Raw genomic sequence first — 19,427 nt, forward strand, 5'->3', positions numbered from 1 at the left:
GTGCAGCTAAATCAAACATTTCTGGAATGCTTGACTACGAGTGTCATCACACGGGGGGGAGGAATTGTGTTTGCTTACCATCGCTTATCCGCCTGTGCGTTTGTCCCTCATTACTTCCTCTTTTGAAAGAGGAAGTAAACAATGTGCACATGGCCCATTCAGTGGGCTGTTTTGATCGCACTGCTTCTCCTGCACACCACAGGAGCTGGCAGCAACTACCATTTTAAAAAATATGTTGGACTTACTGGGGTGTGTTTTTTTGTCATGCGAAGAAGGCTAGAAGGGCAGGAGGCATGTGGGAGGCAGATGATGATGTGAGAGGGACCCGTGAAAATCTGTGAGTGCCCAGCAACGAGTGTGCAATAAAATACTCATCTGTTGGAGCTCTATGAATCCACTCTGGGCCTTAGTCAGAATCAGTCCGAACTCTAGAGGAGCTATCCAATATGCTGAACCTATTTAGGAGATTTGGTTCAGCGCCTTGAGTAGCTCCTTCAGAGTTCTGAGTGGTTCTGACTGAAACCCAGAGCGGATACATAGCCCCACTGAGATTGGAGCCACCAGCATATACTGTCACCTGCTTCTTGGTTATTTCAAATGGATGCTGGGACCACCCTGGGACCTTCAGCCTTTGGAGCAGGTGCTCTGTCACTGAGCTATGGTTGAGTTTTTGACGCAGAAAAACATACAATGAGTTTTTGATGCAAGGAAACATAACATAATCCCAAGGTAGGAAAGTTAGTCGATGAGACGGCATCGCATTACATGGCAAGCTAGGAGCGCAGGACAGAGCAAGAATGGCCAGGTCAAACTCACAAACAGGTTGGATTGCATCGCTTTCCTTTGGATGGGGCTGGGTGGGAGACCAGTGGCAGCATTCACATGATTTGAAACTGACCATGGCAATAAAATATCTTGAACTGCACACATCAGTGGCAAAGAAATGCAGGTAGTATTTCCCCAGCAAGAACAGTGTGCTCCAGGTTATCGTTTCATCTAGTGTGTGTGTGTGTCACTCTCTCACTGTCAGCCAATCACACGGCTGCATGCTGAAGAGGTAGCTGCCATGGTTACCATGTAAACAGCTTCTTGTTTCAGCAGCAGCTGTTGATGAAGCAAGCGCTGCTGTAGTGAATTTCTCTTTCGTTGCTCAGCTTTTAAGCAGAGCATTCCAGTGGCCCAGACGTTCAGTGGGTCCCATTAGCACTTCCTTGTATTATCCTCTTCACCAGCTGCTGCTGCTTCTGCTGGCTCAGAGATCTCAAGTCTTCTCCTTGACATCCTACCAGGAGACAGATACTACAATTCAACCATGTCCGACAGTGGTGTGCCCACTTCTATCCAGAACAGCAAGGGCAAGAGGCATAGCATCATTATCAATGTGTAAGTGCCATTGTGTTGCCATAGCAAGTAACGAAGCCTGGGTTCAGAAAGGGATGGGCTATTGGGTGTAACAGGAAAGCTGGAAAGGAAGGTGCCCCCAATTAGCTACTTTGTGATGGAGTTTTCTTCCTGTCCTGAATTTGGGTGTGTGTGTGTACTACTAAAAATAAATCTGCCTGACTCAAACTGGGAAAACAGTGTAAGATTTCACAAGAGAGGTTGGTTGGGTGTGGTGGAGGGGAGAAGGCATAGATTCTATGCCAGCTTTCCTAGAACTAGTGTCCTTCAAATGCATTAGACTACAAATCCCAGCATTCACCAGCCTGCTGAGGGATACTGGGAATTATAGCCCAAGACATCTGAAGGGCACCAGGTTGTGGTAGGCTGTTTTCTACCATAGTTGTGAAGGTTCCTGTCCCACGTAGCCCTTTTTCTTTTGGTAAATACTCTCTTGAGCTGGGTGCTGGGATGAATCATAGAATCATAGAATAGCAGAGTTGGAAGGGGCCTACAAGGCCATCGAGTCCATGAGTGAAGTAGCTCTGAATGTCAGTTTCACCCAAGTGTGGTGCTTCCACTTGTCACCCTGCCCTAAAACCTTTCAATTTAAAATAAGGGGATGATGTAGCAGAGGCCATATGCAGTATGCACAAGGGAACTGGGCCAAGACACAAGAGCATAGATCCTATATGATAAACATATTTGATACGTAAATCATTCTCTAATCATATAGCTTGTGAAGTCAACAATCACGCTTATTTATATTTTAGGTTTTTTATTTCTACCTAAAGTAAAATGCCCTGATAAATAATGTAAATTTATTATCATATAAACATTAACAGCAAAAGCCTTGCCCATTCCTTCTTTTTTCATGGACTGGACTTCTCAAACCCCGACTCCAAAGACTCCTTCCTCCCAATGTGCTCCTGCCCATACCTTACTATGCATTGTCTGGCTATAACTAATATCCTCTCATGGGATTTGTAGTTCATCCCCAACTTTCCCATCTTTTTCATCTCCCTAAAACCTTTACAACATAATATTTACCATCCCCTTTGAAACATTGGCCTGGCTCAGATGAAATGCTAAAATATGGTTTAGTGTTAGGTACATGAACTTTGGGATCATGGTTCACACCATCTCCTCTCCTCCAGTACATTCACACAGAAGAGATTGGAAGGTTTCACTTCCATTTTCCATGAACCCTCATCCAGTGTTATATTCAAATCCTAAATGGTGGTTAATCTGAAAATCTGAAGAAGTCTTGGCATTCTAGATATGGCATGCAGGCCTTCTGTTACCTGCCCACATTTGTAGCTTTTATGAGATGACTGGGGTATACATACCAGTACCCATAACCACCACAGTCTTGGTACTTTTAAAAACATGGCATTGCTTTGAGAGTGAATCCACATACTATGATAGACTTGAGATACCTGTAGTTAAAGGCAATGTCAAACAACTGCTACCATATATTAATCCCTCCACTCAGGTTAGGCTGTCTTCCTCTAATAGGGGTGGGAGACTTGAGGCCCTCCAGATGTTCGGGCCTTCAAATCCCATCTGCCCTAGCCAGCTGTGACAGGTGATGAGAACTGCAGGCCAAAACATCTGGAGAGCCACAAGTTGTCCACCCCGTTCTAAAAGGATGTCCATGGAGAGTAATAAGCTAACACTAAACAGAATGTCTGAACCTACACATACTCTGTGGGTGGATCTCTTAATACACTGTCAGTTACTGAGAAGAACTATAGCCTTTCTTTCTAAGTATTTTGGGAATGATGGAACTTAATAATAGATCTTTGCTAATGAAAACTGTCAAATTAAAATGGCTCCATTTTGAAGCTACTAATCTGCTGCACAAACCCACCTTTTGTTTTGTTAAACCAGGACCACGAAAGATCAAAATGCAATTAAGAAGTTCTCGGCTACAGCTTCAAGTAGACAAATGAGTGTCACTAGCACTATGCTAGCCAGCAAAGTTGGATCATTGGCTCGCAGAAGCATCTTGGTTTCAGACACAAAGTCTGTGGACAAGGGTTCTCTAGCAAGCAACAAACCTGTTGTCCAGGTAATGAAGTGACACTAGAACAATGAACATAGTTTCACAGGAGATCTAAATGAGCGACAAAGGCAGACTGGAGATGCCAGAAATTTTCTTCACAAATTTCAGAGAGGGGTCAGACCTACTAAGATGAATCTTCATCTTAAAATGGGGTATGTCTATGGGCTGATTCACACAATCAAGCAGCACACCATGGCTTATTTAAGTCACAGTGGACTGCAGCATGGCCGCTGGCTATTTTGAATATTCAAGCTGTAACTACAGCTTGTCGTGTCATGCAAACCTGCTGAGGGTGGGCTGTTTGAGTGGTTAACAAATCACAACCCTAAAACAGCCTATGGCAGGCTGCAGTGATCAGGCAAATCCGATCGATGACCAAGAGTTCATCTACGGCCTTAGCTAGACCAGGCTATATCCCGGGGTGATACCCGGGATCGTCCCTGTGCGTCCAGATGAAGCACAGGGGATCCTGAGATCCGGCAGGGATCCACCCTCCCTGGCCCCGGGATATAGCCCTCCCCTTTGGCCCTGCTTTTGCCACGGCCTTGGGCTGAGCATGTGGCCCATTTCTGCGGGTTTACCCAGCTCCGTGCGATTACTCGCTCGGAGCCGTTAGCCGCGCACAGGGTGCAGCGCCCCTCAGGAGCACTGTGCCCTCAGGGCTAGGGTGGGGGGAGTGCGGAAATGAAGTTAATTTTTTTTTTAAAAAAAAACTTACCTTTGTGCACGAGCGTTCATGTGTTCCATTCCTTTAAAAAATAACAAAATGGCAGGCATGACGCCTCTCCTCCGGAGGTCGCTGCGCCTGACGTGTAAACGAGGGCAACATCCCGTGATAATCGCATCGCGGGATCTCCCCATCTCTGTCACGGACTTACCGGTAGATCTAACAAAGGCCTACGCCAAGCAAGATATTCCACTATGAAAGTGATATATAAAAGGCAGGAGCCACACTACTGCTTTATAGTGGTACTGAAGTGCACTGACAATTGTTGGGGTCCATGACACATCTACACCAAGCAGGATATAGCACTCTGAAAGCAGTATGAAAGTGGTATATGATATGTGTCAAGGGGCCCCAACAGTTGTCAGTGCACTTCAATACAGCTATAAAGCAGTAGTGTGGCTCCTACATTTTGTATACCACTTTCATACCACTTTTATAGTGGAATATCCTGCTTGTGTAGATGAGCCCTAAGTTCACACGTAACAAGAAGCCACCATGGGTAGATTGGAACCCACTTCAACTGATGCATGCTGTAGTCCACAAAAGTTTATGCCAGAATAAATGTATTAGTCTTTAATGTCCCACAAGACTCCTCGTTGTTTTTGGTGCAATCAACTCACACAGCTAACCTCTTGGTAGTGAAATAATTATATATTCTTCCCCTGTTCTCCCCTACCTCCATTTATCTTCCCTTGCTCTGTTATGTCCTGTCTGCTGAATTATAGATTGTATAAACCCTTAGGCAGATACCTGTTCTCTTGAGCTTTGCGTAGTACCTTGCACATGGATGGGACAATATAAATACATAGACAGCGAGGGGCAGTGATAGTGTGTTTTGCATGCAGAGGGTCCCAGATTCATCTCCAGTTACATGGATCAGCCTGAGACCCTGTAGAGCTGCTGCCAGATAGAGTACACCAGCCTTCTCCAATGGGTGCCCTCCATATGTGTTGGACTACAGCATGGCTGGTTGTGATGGTGGTGGAAGATGTCATTGAACACAGTTGGAGGGGACCAGATTAGGGAAGGGTGAAGTAGATAGTACTGGGCTAGACAGGCAAATAGTCTGACTGTGTATAAGGCATATTCATATGTTCACAAACGTTCCATCCAATCCATAACTGAATCAGGGCACTTCAAATGGCTCTTGATGTCACATGTTGGCTAAGCCATTCATTCATTTTATTGGAGGAAGGAAATTATTGCACCAACTTTACAACAATGGTTACTTGCCACAGAATAGAATGTTTTTGCACTTTGTGGATTTTTCTCCCCAACTGTGATACAATACCATTCCTTTTAGCTGTTTGTACTGCATGAATGCAATGGCACCAACACTTCTGTTGCATTCTTCTTAAAGTAACTAGCCTAGGGGTGCTTCCAGCCAGACGGCTCCCATGGCCAGTGATTGAAATGCATTGTGGAGCTATTCCATCTTTTCTGCCTTAAGAGCACAATCCTGTGCATGTTTAAACAGGGGGGGGGGGGGGAAATCCTACAACTCCCAGCATTCCCCAGCCAGCCATTGTAGGACTCCCCCCCCCCCCGTCTATACATGCTAGGATTGTGCCTTAACAGATTTTTTTTTCTGTTAGAAAAAAGGTGGAAGAGGGCTACAAATTGAAGATTGTGTCATCTGACCCTGCTCCTGTAAAATACCCTGAAATAGGCAGTGTGAGCGGTGGCCAGATGTCTTCTTATTGCAAGGGTTGCCAGAGGACTGTCCTCTATTTTGAAGGCATCTTCTGTTTGAATTCGAGTTTAAACATAACTAATCAGAATGAAGAGCTGAGCCCTGAAGTAGTCCATCCATTGTGCAAAGCACACAGATCACCAAGCCCCCTGTCTTCCCCACTAGGGTGAGATGCACAGTATTTTTATTTAAATTATAATAATTCTAATGCATGCGTATGGACATTTTAATGCTGCAAATAGCTGTCCTCTTTTGTCCTATATTTTGCTGATGATGCATCTCCTCTTTTTTGGCAATTCACAAATGATCACACCTAGTAGGACTTACTTCTGAATAGACATGCATAAGATTGCTCTGTCAGTTTCAATAAATTTAGTTGCACATATATTGTGAAACTGCACAATAAAAGGCTCATCTGGAAGCACCAGCAATCACAGGGAGTTCCCCCACTTTCACAAATGAGCCTTTTCTCATCAATCTGCTGAAAAACAGCAAGGAATATTATCAATGCTTTCCTTCTTGAGAGCAATTCCACTTTCTAGCCTGTTACATATATTAAGGTTCATGTATTAATTATCTCTGGAGGATCCCCCCCTTTTTTTAATGTCATGCAGGTTATAATTATGCCCCTATAGGACTGTGCAGTCTTTCCTATGCATTTTTGTTTAATTTCATAATACAGATTCTAGAAAAAATACTGTTGCAACAATTCAAATTATAATAAAACATCAACAAAACCTATAATAAAATCATATTTTAAAAAACCCATCTAATCCATCAGCACCATATATCCCTAGCCAGCTATTAAGGCCTGACAAAAATAAATAAATTATTAACCTCCTGAAAGTCACCACAGAACTCTAGGAAGGATACCATCTGGCCCTGGTGAGCCAGTTGACAAACTTTCAATTTGTCCATAAGGTGGAGAATTTCATCTTTTGTCACCAGTTTGCCTCAGTTTCGTATCTGTCCTATATCTTTTGCAGTGAAGAGCAATGAGAAGAATTTATTCAGCTTCTCTGCAATCTTCTTGTCCTCCTTTATTATTCCTTTATCTCCATTGTCATCCAATGGTCCAATTTACTGCTTCTGATATATTTAAAGAATTCTTTATTGTTGACCTTGATATTGTTAGCGATGTGCTCTTCAAAATGCTTTTTTTATATCTCTTATTGTCTGCTTGCATTGTCTTTGTGAAAGCTTGTGCTCCCGTTTTCCTCATTTAGGCAAGACTTCCATTTTCTGAAGGAGCTCTCTTTTCTTGAATAGCTTCCTTGACACTGCTCGTTTACCATGCCCGTTTACCATGTTGCTACCTTTCTTAACCTGTGGTGTACCTTTTAGCTGAGCTTCTATTATTGTGGTTTTGAGTAACCTCCAAGCATTTTGAAGCGTTTTAATCCTCTTGACTTTGCCTTTCATCTTCCTTTCCTCTAGTTCCCTCATTTTAGAGAAGTTTCCTCTTTTGAAGTCAATTGTGACTGTGTTAGACTTTCTGGGCAATAGTCCACTTAGATATATATTCAATTTGATAGCACTGTGGTCACTGTTACGAATTGGCTCAACCACATTAACATATCGTACCAGGTCTTAGGCAATACCATTTAGGATTAAGTCCAAGGTCACCTGGTTGGTTCCATAACCAAATGTTCTAAGGCATAGTTGCTTAGGGAATCAAGAAATTTAACCTTTTTGTCATAACTGGAACATGCATTTATCCAGTCAATGTGGGTGTAATTGTAGTCACACATTATTGCAACGTTTCCTTGTTTAGAAGTGTCCCTGATTACATTTTCCATCTGAAGGTCACACCTAGTGGGACTTATTTCTGAATAGACATGCACAAGATTGCTTTGTCAGTCTCATTAAATTTAGTTGCATATATATCTTGATTTCTGGAACTGTAGAGACAGCAGGAGTGGGGAGGGGTCATTTGCTATTATTTTCTTATTTTCTTACAGGTTTTTGATGAGTTTGGAAGAGACGTGACGCCTCGTCCACTTTATCGCCCAGAGCCAAGTACTGCCACGCACAGACCAAGCAAAATCTTATCAGTGCAAGATTTTGCTGGGGTGACTCAAAATGAATTCTTGTCTTCCCTCTCTCTACAACAAATTTCTGGAGCCAGTATTAGCTTAGCAGGCCCATTCTCCAGGTAGGACATAGAATGCCATAAAACCTGTCTAGGTGGTTAACGTGAACCTCCAGATGTTTTAGCCTACCACTCCCATCAATCCTCACCACTGGCTATGCTAGCTAGAGCTGATGGGAATTGTTGGCCCAAACATCTGGAGGGCCACATTCCTGCCCTATAAAATGGCTATGTACATAATGTTCAAACACGCTAGAAATAAGGTTAGTAGATATTATTGTATGTTTGTAGCCAATATGTGGCCTATTTTGATATGCCATGGTCATTTCTCTGGTCCTAGCTGTATTTTTATTCTGGTGTCCCCATTTCCATGCACTATGAGAAGAATGTGGATTTGAAGAGGATGAAGATTCTAAAAGCATTTCTAATAGCTTTTCAATAATGTGAGCTTGATTCTTGCCAAAAAGGCTTTTTGACTAAGCAAGTTCATACCAAAAGATGGCTCCAGTTTTAAAGACTTGTCTTGTGGAAGCTAGAAACACTTTAAAAAAACACCTTTAGGTATGACAATGCAAGCTGCAGCATGCACCGCTACAGTTAAAGTTCAATCCATCAAATTTTCAAGACTTTAATGTGCGATGCGTTCAAACATGCGAAGCCCCATCTGAATTCTGTAGTGGTACAGTCCCATGTAATCTGTACTATATGCCTTTTCTATGTTTGAATTAGCGCAAATACTTCTGAAACCATGGCCAGATCTATACCAAGCAGGATATAGCAGTATGGAAGTAGTATGAAAGCAGTATATAATAGGCAGAAGCCACGCTACTGCTTTATAGCGGTATTGAAGTGCACTGACAACTGTTGGGGCCCAGGACACATACCGCTTTCATAGTGCTATGTCTTGCTTGGTGTAGATCTGGCCCATGTGGTTCCTCAACCTGAAGAGTTTGTTTTAGTGACAAGTGAAAACTGCTTGGCAACTGAACTGCTGCCTGAATGTATTAATTGGCATTTTCTGTTTTGCAGTGGTTTTGGTCTTTTTTGTCAGGTCGGACCCAGAAGGTGGTGCTGTGGGATTTCTGTTCAATTCCACAGCTATTGACCTATGATGTCCCATAGGGTTCTATCTTGTCCTGCATGCTTTTTTAACATTTACATGAAGCCGCTGGGAGAGGTCATTCGGAGCTTGGGAGTGCCACCATTAAGCTGATAACACACGGCTCTATAGCTCTTTGTTGCCTAGTGTCAAGGAAGCAGTCATAACCCTTGAATGTTTCCTGAGTTTGATAATGGGATAGATGAGAATGAACAAGGTGAGGTTAAACCCAGACAAAACAGAGACTTCGTTGGTCAGTAAAAAGCCTGACTCAAGAGGCCCCTTTGAGGGCACGATTACCTGCAGAGGCCTGTTTGTCAGACGTATATGAAAGGACTTTCTCTTGTGTCATTCCCAAGCTGTAGAATGCACTCCCTCAAGACCTATGGCCAGGCACCACTGTTTTAGAAATGGTGTGAAGACACATATTTTTAACAGAGCTTTTCAAATTACGTAGTTGTTTTAGCATTCCAGTGTTTTACTGTTTTAATGTTCTTATTATTGTTGTTTAAAACTTTTATTGGTATTCTACTCTGGCCTTCCTTGTCGTTTTACTTGCAAAACATGCTAACATTTCTTTTTAAACAAACAACACCACACAGGACTTATGGTAGTAGCAGTATTACAAAGTCAAGCACTTCTACTGAATCAATGGCAGAAGAAATTGTAGAACCCGGGTCTAGACGAGAAACAATTGCTAGCTTTTCAGGTAGAGTGACATATTCGTATGCAATAAACCTGAATCTTCTCATCATGTTCCTGTGATATCCTAAAATGTTCAAAGTCAACAAGTTCTCAGGACTTTATATGTCATGGGATGACATGGTTAGAGCTGACCTGCATGTCCCCCCACATACCTCTCTGGTAACATTCAATCAAAGAACTGCTTAAAGGGATATGGCTGCCTTTGGCGTGCTGTGCCTCTACTCCAGTTCACTGGCTGCTTCTTGCCATGTGCTGCATTTCTTTTACAAAATGTTACTGCAAAACATGGGGCGGGGGTGGAACGTGAGTCAGCAGCAGTCATGTATCCTCTGTACCCTGTAGTTATGCTCTAGTAGTGAACACCCCCGCACACCCTCCTTACAAGGGAATAGTGTATCTTATAACAAGCATGTAACTAACCTAGTTTTAGTGCTCTAACTATGATTTCTTCATAACCTAAGCACAAAGCATGATGTCATCCTTTCACATGATATACTAATTTGGCAGATGTTCAGGTCAGGCGAGAGGACGTGCCAGAACAACTGACCAAGCGAGACCTAGAAAAGCGTGTGGAAATTTGCCTCACAGAGACGGAAACAATTTGGTTATTTGACATGCCAACTATCATGGTATCTACAGAGTCTGAGGAAGGTGACTATGTGAGGTAGGCATAAATCCTATGTAGTGGGCCTATCTATTGTAAATCCTAGCTTTAGCTTTCCCAGAAAACTTGAGATGACTTTCTTCATGGTATTAAGACTATAGATCCTGAAAGTACTCGACTATGAGATCTTGTTCTTGCTTTCTGAAAGGTAAAATAAGGCTCAATATGTTGTTGATTAACTAGATGCCACTGTTTCATTGTAACCTATTTTCACTGGCAAGCCCTTTTCAATTCAAAATGGGGTGGTTTAGAAGTCACCCCCACTGTGCACCTTGCAGGGTTTGGACAACATGCTAAACCACACCATGTCATGGGTAATTAGCGAAATGGTAGTCATTAAAGGCAGGGGAAAGAAGTCACTGTGGCTTTCCCCCCAAACCTAGGGTGACCATATGAAAAGGAGGACAGGGCTCCTTTATCTTTAACAGTTGCATAGAAAAGGGAATTTCAGCAGGCGTCATTTGTATATATGGGGAACCTGGTGAAATTCCCTCTTCATTACAACAATTAGAGCTGCAAGCACTATACTAGAGTGACCAGATTTAAAAGAGGGCAGGGCTCCTGCAGCTTTAACTGTGGTGATGAAGAGGAAATTTCACCAGGTTCCCCATATATACAAATGACACCTGCTGTAATTTCCTTTTCAATACAACTGTTAAATATACAAGAGCCCTGTCCTTTTTCATATGGTCACCTTACCCAAACCCCAATGCCTGTGGTCATCTGAACCTGGCTGATGTTTCCTAGCAACAAAGTGGTTGTGGTGAGATACAACACTAAGCTGTGGTTTAACATTAAGTTATCAACCAATGGGCATGCATATCCCTCTTCTCTGGTATGGCCTCAAGGAAGTGTTTGGAAGCATTCACTTCTATTTTTAACCAATTGCAGAGTAACATTATTTCTCAACAAACTATGGTTAGTCTTCGGCCATGGCTAGACCAGTGGGTCAGAGGGCGACCACCTCGTGATTTTATGGTTGCGAGATCGTCGCCCTGGTTTACACTGTGGAAAAAGTGGGATTAAAGGGTAGGGTGAAATCCTGGGCTAAGGGAGGGATCATCCCTCCCTACTCTTGGGATCCCCTGTGCATCATGTGGATGATCCTATGTACCCAAACCTTGCAAGGATCCTAGGTTGACCTCTCTGATAGCCTGCTATTTCAAGGCATCCCTAAAAATGTTCTCGCTTCCAAGTACATTTCTTGCTTTCACAGCCCAGTCAATAGTAAGGAAAAGCACTGTTATCTGCCAATCCTAATCACATTTGCTTGGAAGTGAGGTGTAACGGTTACAGTCCTTGGTCCTGTTAACCGGATGGGCAATACAGCAATAGATCAAAGCTAAAACTTGGAGTACATTGTTAACACACTGCAGGGAGAATCCTAACATTTGCTGTGTCAGGAGGCAACCCACATTATTTGTCTAAAGAGAGGTTTGGCTATGGGGTGGTATAGAAATGATGACGATGATTGATGATGATGATGATGATGATGATGATGATGGATGTGTAACTGCATGGCAGAATTTTCACCATCTTGTCAGAGAAAGGTAACCTTCAGATCTTCCTTGAAATAGTTCCAAAGTGCTTCACAAGGCAATCCTATTCAAATCTACTCAGCCGGAAGTCCGATTACATTCAATGCGACATAGTTCCAAGGGAGGCGGCAGGATGGGCGAGAGGATGGAGAAGTCCTTTTTCACCAGTGGTATCTTTTCTGCTGGTGGAATGACCATCTTGGATCCAACCCATCAAGTGGAGGCTGAAAGATACATGTTTTGTTGTTGTATTAACATGCATGTTTTTTCCCTCTCAAAGGAAAAATAATATCGTTTACATGGAGCTCTGTAAAAATAGAGTTGGCAATGATCGTTATACTGACAGAATGATGCAAACACTTAATGGAGCACCGAAGACAAAGGAAGTACAATGTGAAAAGATTATCATGGCTGACAAAGGTAAACTTGTGCTTGGGAAGTTTTTTAGAAAACACTGAAGAAGGAATGGAAAGAACTGTAGCTTACAGTGGAGCTTCTTTTGTATGGGAGCAAAGTCCAAGAGCCGTCTTTTTCATTCTCCTCTGTAGGTAGGTAAATAACAATATACATGTAAAGTGAACAACCATTCAGCAGGAAACATTCAATCAAGATGTTGCAGCTGAACTGTAAATAATTTAGGGAACATTGAGATGAAGAGGATCATGAAAGCCACCTTGGGTCCCATGCAAGAGGGGTGGGGGGGAGGCGGGATATAAATGTAATCAATAGAATAGATAAAAAATTAAGAAAACATTGCAATGGTTTGTTGATTAAAAAAAAAATGTTTTGTATCTACCTGCTAGGTTCCCATTGTGCTACCAAGACCTACCACTACTTCAATGGGAACCTAGCAGTTCCTGAAGCAATTGTTTCCGGAACAGCACAGCTCAGCAGAGCTCTCAGAGAGGAGCTCTGCTGACATGTTCCACTCCAGAAACGAATTCCTGTTGTGCACTACTTCCTGTTGAACAAATAAATGTTCAATCCAGATGGGGTTACACTGTCCCTGAAGACTCAGGCTTGCAATATGGTTATACTTCTGGACTTGGCCTTGAACCTGGATGCCCAGGTTTCACTGGTGGCCACAAGTACATTTGCGCAGCTAAGCCTAGTAAACCAACTACACCCATTCCTAGGGATGTCTAATCTGACCATGGCCATGCATGCTTTAGTTACACCCCATTTGGACTAACGTTAACACACTATATGTGGGGCTACCTTTGAAAACTGCTCAGAAACTTCACCTGGTCCAGAAAGTTGTGGCCAGACTTGTTGGCTGATTACAGGGAGCACACGACTCTCTTGTTACAACAGCTCCACTGTCTGTTTTCAGGCAGAATTCAAAGTGCTGGTTATTACCTATAAAAGCCTATATGGCTTAGGACCAGGCTGCCTGAAAGACCACCTTCTCTCATATGAGCCTGCTAGGACAGGCCCTTCTTTCAACAACAACAACACCTTTAGAGTTATGTTTCTTGAAAGCACAAGAGAGGATCTTCTTGATGCCTTCCTAGGCTGTGGAACTCTCTGCCAAGGGAAGCTAGATTTGCTCCCTCCTTGCTGTCCTTTCACGGCAGTCAAAAACCGCTTTATTCAAAAAAAGCCTTTGGCATGTCAGCAGATCTGTTGAGTTGGATGCAGTTTTATTCTGTTGTTGCTGTGATTTTATTGTATTTTAATGCATTTGTTTTATTATTCTTTTAATCAAATTTTATTTATGATTGTAAGCTGCCTTGAATGACATTTTCATTGGTAGAAAGGTGGGGTACAAATAAATAACAGGCATACATATAGAACGAAGTACTAACTAATGATATCCTTGGTTCCTAGAGATGATGGCCACTACCTGGGATTTATATGATTCCTATAATGCTTTGGAAGTAGCATTACTGGAAAAAACTAGCAGACCACTAAGCATGACTAGCAGTAAATCAACTAGCATCAAAGAACGTGACAAAACTATGTCTATAGCTTCTGTGGACAGAGGTAAATTTTCATACAACAGTTACATTTCTGTATCTTCTCTTGCCATGTAAAGTTTCAAATACTACCCATATGCCATGATCATATATAAGAAATTCCACAGGAATGTGGCTTTATCCCTTGCAGCTAAACTTATGGCCCTAGACACGGCTGTGGTTTGAGGGTAGCAAAGTGTATCATTCTCTTTTTAACTGTCTTACAATTTTCTAATCTAATATGGGATAAAATAAACCCTAATTAATAGCACAATCCTATGAGTGTTTACTCAGATGAAAGTCAAATTGTATTTAAAGGGACTTACTCCCAAGTAAGTGTGCATAGTCATAAAAAAGAGGCATATTTTACAATTACTCCAATTTCATGGATATAATACAATACTGTGTTCAAGATTGGAGTTTATAGCATAGGGTTATGTCTATACTCACATTCTATCTCTGGCTTGTAATGATTCTCCCCGCCCTCCCTGCCAGCCCGGTCATAATGTTGATTCCTTTAGTATCATACTATTGCGCCCTCCATAAGGAGAGGTACATCAAAGCTGCCATCTTCCAAGTTCAGGACAAGAAGGTGGAGAACATAGGTCAGAAATCAGAATTCATTAGGCCAGCTAGTTATAGCACCAGGTAAATTCACAATACAGATTCAGTTTAAGGCACAGAGTCCTTTCAGTCTAGTACAGCCTTCCTCAACCTGGGGCGCTCCAGATGTGTTGGACTGCATCTCCCAGAATGCCCCAGCCAGCTGGGGCATTCTGGGAGTTGTAGTCCAACACATCTGGAGCGCCCCAGGTTGAGGAAGGCTGGTCTAGTACATTTGGTTGTACAACATTTCCCCCATTACCATAACTGAGATCTAAGTAACTCCAAAGCCATTTTAGTGAAACCTTCAAATTAAACACAAACATACAGAGCGACAGGGTTGGGTGTTTAAACACTACATAACAATGAACTTCTTTTGTAGAATAATATATGAAGCAGCACGTTATAGAACAAAGTTTTATTATTTTAATTAATGAATTAATGAAGTTATCTACTGCCCTTCATAAAATTCTATGTTGGTTAACAAAATCAAAAGTGGTGTACAATCACAATAGTCAAAATAAAATAGTTGTTAAAAGCAACGACTTACCACTTTTAATACATTACATGGTTGGTGTCAGTTACAATTCTGTACATCTGAAGAGTTAAATCACCAGGAAAGCCCCTGAAGGGAGTCTAGTAATATTGAAAGCATGTTATGATGTTTCTTTGCCCTAACCTCTTCTCAAAATCTAGGTTATTCTGTGAAATGTACCCTTTATGACATCTGGTTTTTGCACCCCCAGCAAGCACTGCATCGAGTTCTATCATTGATCTTGAAAGTGTAATTCTGTCTCGAATCCATGAAGAAGAAGAAGACCGCTCAGAAGCTATACTAAAATCTGAAAAATTTCATCAAGATTTATTTTATATGGAGAGGGTCCTAATGGAGAATATTTTCCAGCCTAAACTTGCAGCTTATCGGCAGCTTCCTGTCCTCATAGGTATATACGTTGTCAGATACTTCATTCTCAGCTGGAGTTATTGCAAATGTCCCTGACTTGCATGGCATGGCTGCAAACTGTAGGGCATACTGTAGGGGAAATAACTGGGATTTCTCAAGCCTAACGAATGGTCTCAGCTTGAAACAGATTTTATTTATTGACATTTGGATTTCCACTGTTTCTTGAAGTAAATAGCCAGGATTATGTAAAAACGAGCTTTTAGGATACTTTTTTAAAAAAATGATGCATACACTCTTGGACAGGGATGCTGAATCTCTTTCACCCAGAGGACTGAATTCCATTTGGGAGACGCTCTTGTGGCGGGGGGGGGGGGGTCACATTTCAGTGGTGGACGGGGCCCAAATGCCAAACATACCAACGTATTTTTGCTTAAAGCTCTTACAGCCAGTAACTAAGGCTTAGAAGAGGCATTTCAACCTTTCAGAATGGGAAACACTATACAAAAGTTGGGACTACACCAAACGAATTAGCAGGGTCGGGTGAAGGGAGCAAGACCATATTGGGAACCGGGATGGTTTGGATTTGGCCCACAGGCCTGAGTTTCAGCATCCTTGCTGTAGGACGTGGGTCTTCAATGGTGGGTGATGTCAAACTCATGGCAGCAGCTCCATCATGACTACTTTTTTAAGAGTGGGATTTGATTTTTTGATTTTTTAAAAGAGTCAGTCAGGAGGACGGTTCAGAAGTTACTTTGAACACATACAGAAGACAGAGTGGAATCATGCTAGCTGGCTCTGTCACTTACATGTGTTTGGCACGATGCCTGCTTGGGAATCCTTGAATAAGCTGGGGTGTGTGGGTCCCCAGCTCTGTGTACAGAACGTATACATGCAGATTCTTTCAGATATGGTGTTGAACATGCGTAAGGGGTGGGCTTGGAGGCAGCAGGTGCAACTCCCTCCCCACTGCAGTCTGACCAACCGGAGAGAAAGAAATGCACCAGACACAAAGGAGGCTAAAGGCACAATCCTATGCACATTTAGACAGAAAGCAGCCCTACAATTCTCAGCATCCCTCCAGCCAACCAATATTTTTAACCTGTCTTTCAAGGTACACTGACCTCACAAGCTGGCTTACAGTATTACAAAAACATGAACATACAAATTACAACAGAAACAACACATGCAGCAGCAGCACCAAATGCAGACTGAATAAATGTTTCAAGTATTTTTTTAAGCCAGAGGTGATGAAACCATATGTATCTCCATGGGGAGAGAGTTCCAAAGATGTGGGGCCACCATTGAGAAAGCCCTATCCCTAACACCTTGCTGGTGCACCAGAGAGTAGGCCTTCTTCTTTACACTATTTCGCAAAGGTGGAAGGCGGCAATGGTGGCCGAACTCGACACATTCAGGAGGCTGGAATGTGCAACGGCCTCAGACCCTCCTGAGCATGTGCTCTGCAACCAAAGTGGCTGGGCATCATGGCAGCCATCAACATAAATATGCTGATGCAACCTGATTATTGTACAATGATGTCTGTTTGGGGAGGGAACACTACTGAAGTTTTCTCTGTCTGCCTGAATTCCTAGAGCCGGATATCAAATCTGAATACAGTGAATCTGAACATGACATAATATCAGAAAAGGAAGAAGAGAAGGAGGAGGAAGAGGAGCAGCAACAGCAGCAGCAGGAGGAAGAGGCGGAGGCAGCAGTGTCCGTTAGGTCATCACTGCTATTAGAATTGGGTGAAGGGCAAAAAGAAATCACACCGCCTTATCTGGAAGCCTTGTGGTCCTATGGATGTGATTTGACCAGAGGCAACAATGTCAGTTGTATGGCTTGGAACAAACGGAACCCTGTAAGTCAGAGGGGTTGAATGTCTTTCATCAGGAGGGCCCAACTCCATTTTGGAGACACTTTTGTGGGCAGGGCTGCGGGCAAAAAGGGGTTGGCCCCCAATAACAGCATGTTTTAGCTTAAAGCTCTCACTGCCAGCCTTAGGAGAGGCATTTTCAGCCTTTTAGAATGGGAATAAAGAGTGCAAAACCTGATAAGCCACTGGATGGGCTTAGAGTGGGGCCAGTTCCTTTGTCCTAAGGCTTGTGTAATCCACCCCCTGCCCCCCAGCCAAACAGACTTCCCTCATAGAAGCTGGCCTAACTGCAAGCATCCTGCTGTTCAGTGCTACCCCATCTCAGCAGTTAAAACGTCCATTAGCATTTCATAAACAAAACAAAAAATAGGCTGCAGTTGGAAAAATATGAATAAGAACAAAGCCGAAAGAGCACCCAACTGCATACAAAGAATACAGTTAAATGCTTAACAAAAGAACACGAGATGTCTGTGTACGCTCCTACACCTATAAATTATTATACCCACTTGCAAAAGTATTTAAAGCAGAAAGTATTTAAAGCAAAGTAGCCAGTTAAATTAACACTCAAACTGGCTACTTTGCTTTAAATCCTTTCTGCTTTAAATACTTTTGCAATCTTTAATTCGTATTGGGTATAATAATTTATAGGTGTAGGAGCATACATACACAGACATCTCATGTTCTTTTGTTAAGTGTTTAACTGTATTCTGTGTATGCATTAGCATTTCATGACATCACAGCAGGTTAACCAATTGCTGGCAGAGTTTTCACCATCATCGACACCATCACATCGCTTTAGCGTATAACAATGGAGATGGTGACAGCAATATCAATTTTAGTGGCAACAGCGGTAGGTGGAAGTATGGAGGCCGGGAGCGAGCTGTAAAGGTGACAGCAGGGGTGAGAAAACAGTAGCGATCTGAACCTTACCACCAGTGCACGGCCTTATAACTGTTAGGGCCCTCCCTACCATTAGGCAGAGTGAGGCAGCTGCCTCAGGCAGATGATTTTGGGTGTCATAAAAAGACAACACGTTTTTAGTTATTTTATTTCTTTTTATTGGGTTGGATCCAGCTTCTTTTGTGTGGACAGCAGTATTCTCTGAGTGGAGTACCATTCAGAATGCCCCTGCCGGCTGAATAAGGGAGTGGCAGGGAGGACATCTTTGCCTATTCCCCTCCCTCTGCAGCCACAAACACCCCCTCCCTACTGTTCCAGAGGGCCCAGAGCAGTTGGCAAGGGACAGGACAAGACAGGGAACTGAAAGGGGAGGGAAAACTCAATGATCATCTCCTTCATTCCACCAGCAGAAATGCTCCACTGGCCTGGAAGCCTTCTGCCGATGGAAGGACTCATTCTATCCGTGGAAGGAAAATGCTGGGTCCAAACTAATGTATTTTTCTACCAGGTCAGAGGAAAGGCACTTGTGGGATTTATTAGAATTATGTTTTGTTTGGTAAAGTTCAGCTCCGTAGCTTCAGTGTGTAATTGGTGCAAGGCAAGGCTATAGAAAGGCACACACGCACTGCTACTTCTAGTTTTAAAATAGCATTGTTAAGAGCTTATAGCTCCTGGGAAAACAAAAGTGGTTTCAGAGAGAGTTGAGTGCAGCCATTATGGTTGCATGCTTCAGACAAAAAGGAAGTTAACCAACTGAGAAGAAGGAGGGAGGAAGTAAAGCCTAAGAATTGCAATCTACATCAGCAAATTGTTACAAGAAGAAACTAGTGGAGAAAGAAACAGGTTCTCTTTCTGTCTGTCGTCCCCCACTGGTTCAAATGATTTATCACAAGCATTGTTGCTCCACTCCAACAGGATTTTCTGCCTCTGGTGCCAAAATAATCTGCCCTAGGGTATGATTTATCTTGCCTGCAGACTTGGGGTGTGTGTGTCTATGCATTCTATTAACACCTGGCTGCACAGTGGCACTGTATTGTTTAAATAACGCAGCTGCCAACTCACAGGCACATCAGGATCCCCCCTCCCCGAAACTCCACATTTTGAAAGTGCCAATTTACAGCAACGATTACCTTTGCTCCGGGATATCGAGTGGGCGTTGTGAAAAATCTCCAATCGGCTGCTGGAGCAACAGAGGCTGAGTCTTTCGTTGTTGTAGATTG

The 19,427-nt window shown here is 42.8% G+C and overlaps 1 protein-coding gene across 1 annotated transcript in view; it reads left to right on the top strand.

The window, feature by feature from the left end:
• Positions 1 to 1,228: 1,228 nt before the first annotated feature.
• DNAI4 (dynein axonemal intermediate chain 4) overlaps positions 1,229 to 19,427 on the top strand; it is a 35,226-nt gene continuing 17,027 nt past the window's right edge. The window contains exons 1-9 of the mRNA XM_063118077.1: positions 1,229 to 1,383; positions 3,274 to 3,454; positions 7,830 to 8,023; positions 9,662 to 9,768; positions 10,272 to 10,428; positions 12,247 to 12,386; positions 13,797 to 13,952; positions 15,274 to 15,471; positions 17,024 to 17,292. Of these exons, the coding sequence (XP_062974147.1) occupies positions 1,313 to 1,383; positions 3,274 to 3,454; positions 7,830 to 8,023; positions 9,662 to 9,768; positions 10,272 to 10,428; positions 12,247 to 12,386; positions 13,797 to 13,952; positions 15,274 to 15,471; positions 17,024 to 17,292 (1,473 nt within the window). The 5' untranslated portion in view covers positions 1,229 to 1,312. The remainder of the gene's footprint in view (positions 1,384 to 3,273; positions 3,455 to 7,829; positions 8,024 to 9,661; positions 9,769 to 10,271; positions 10,429 to 12,246; positions 12,387 to 13,796; positions 13,953 to 15,273; positions 15,472 to 17,023; positions 17,293 to 19,427) is intronic.

The sequence above is a fragment of the Elgaria multicarinata genome, chromosome 1, assembly GCF_023053635.1.
Source record: "Elgaria multicarinata webbii isolate HBS135686 ecotype San Diego chromosome 1, rElgMul1.1.pri, whole genome shotgun sequence".
Lineage (NCBI taxonomy): Eukaryota > Metazoa > Chordata > Lepidosauria > Squamata > Anguidae > Elgaria > Elgaria multicarinata.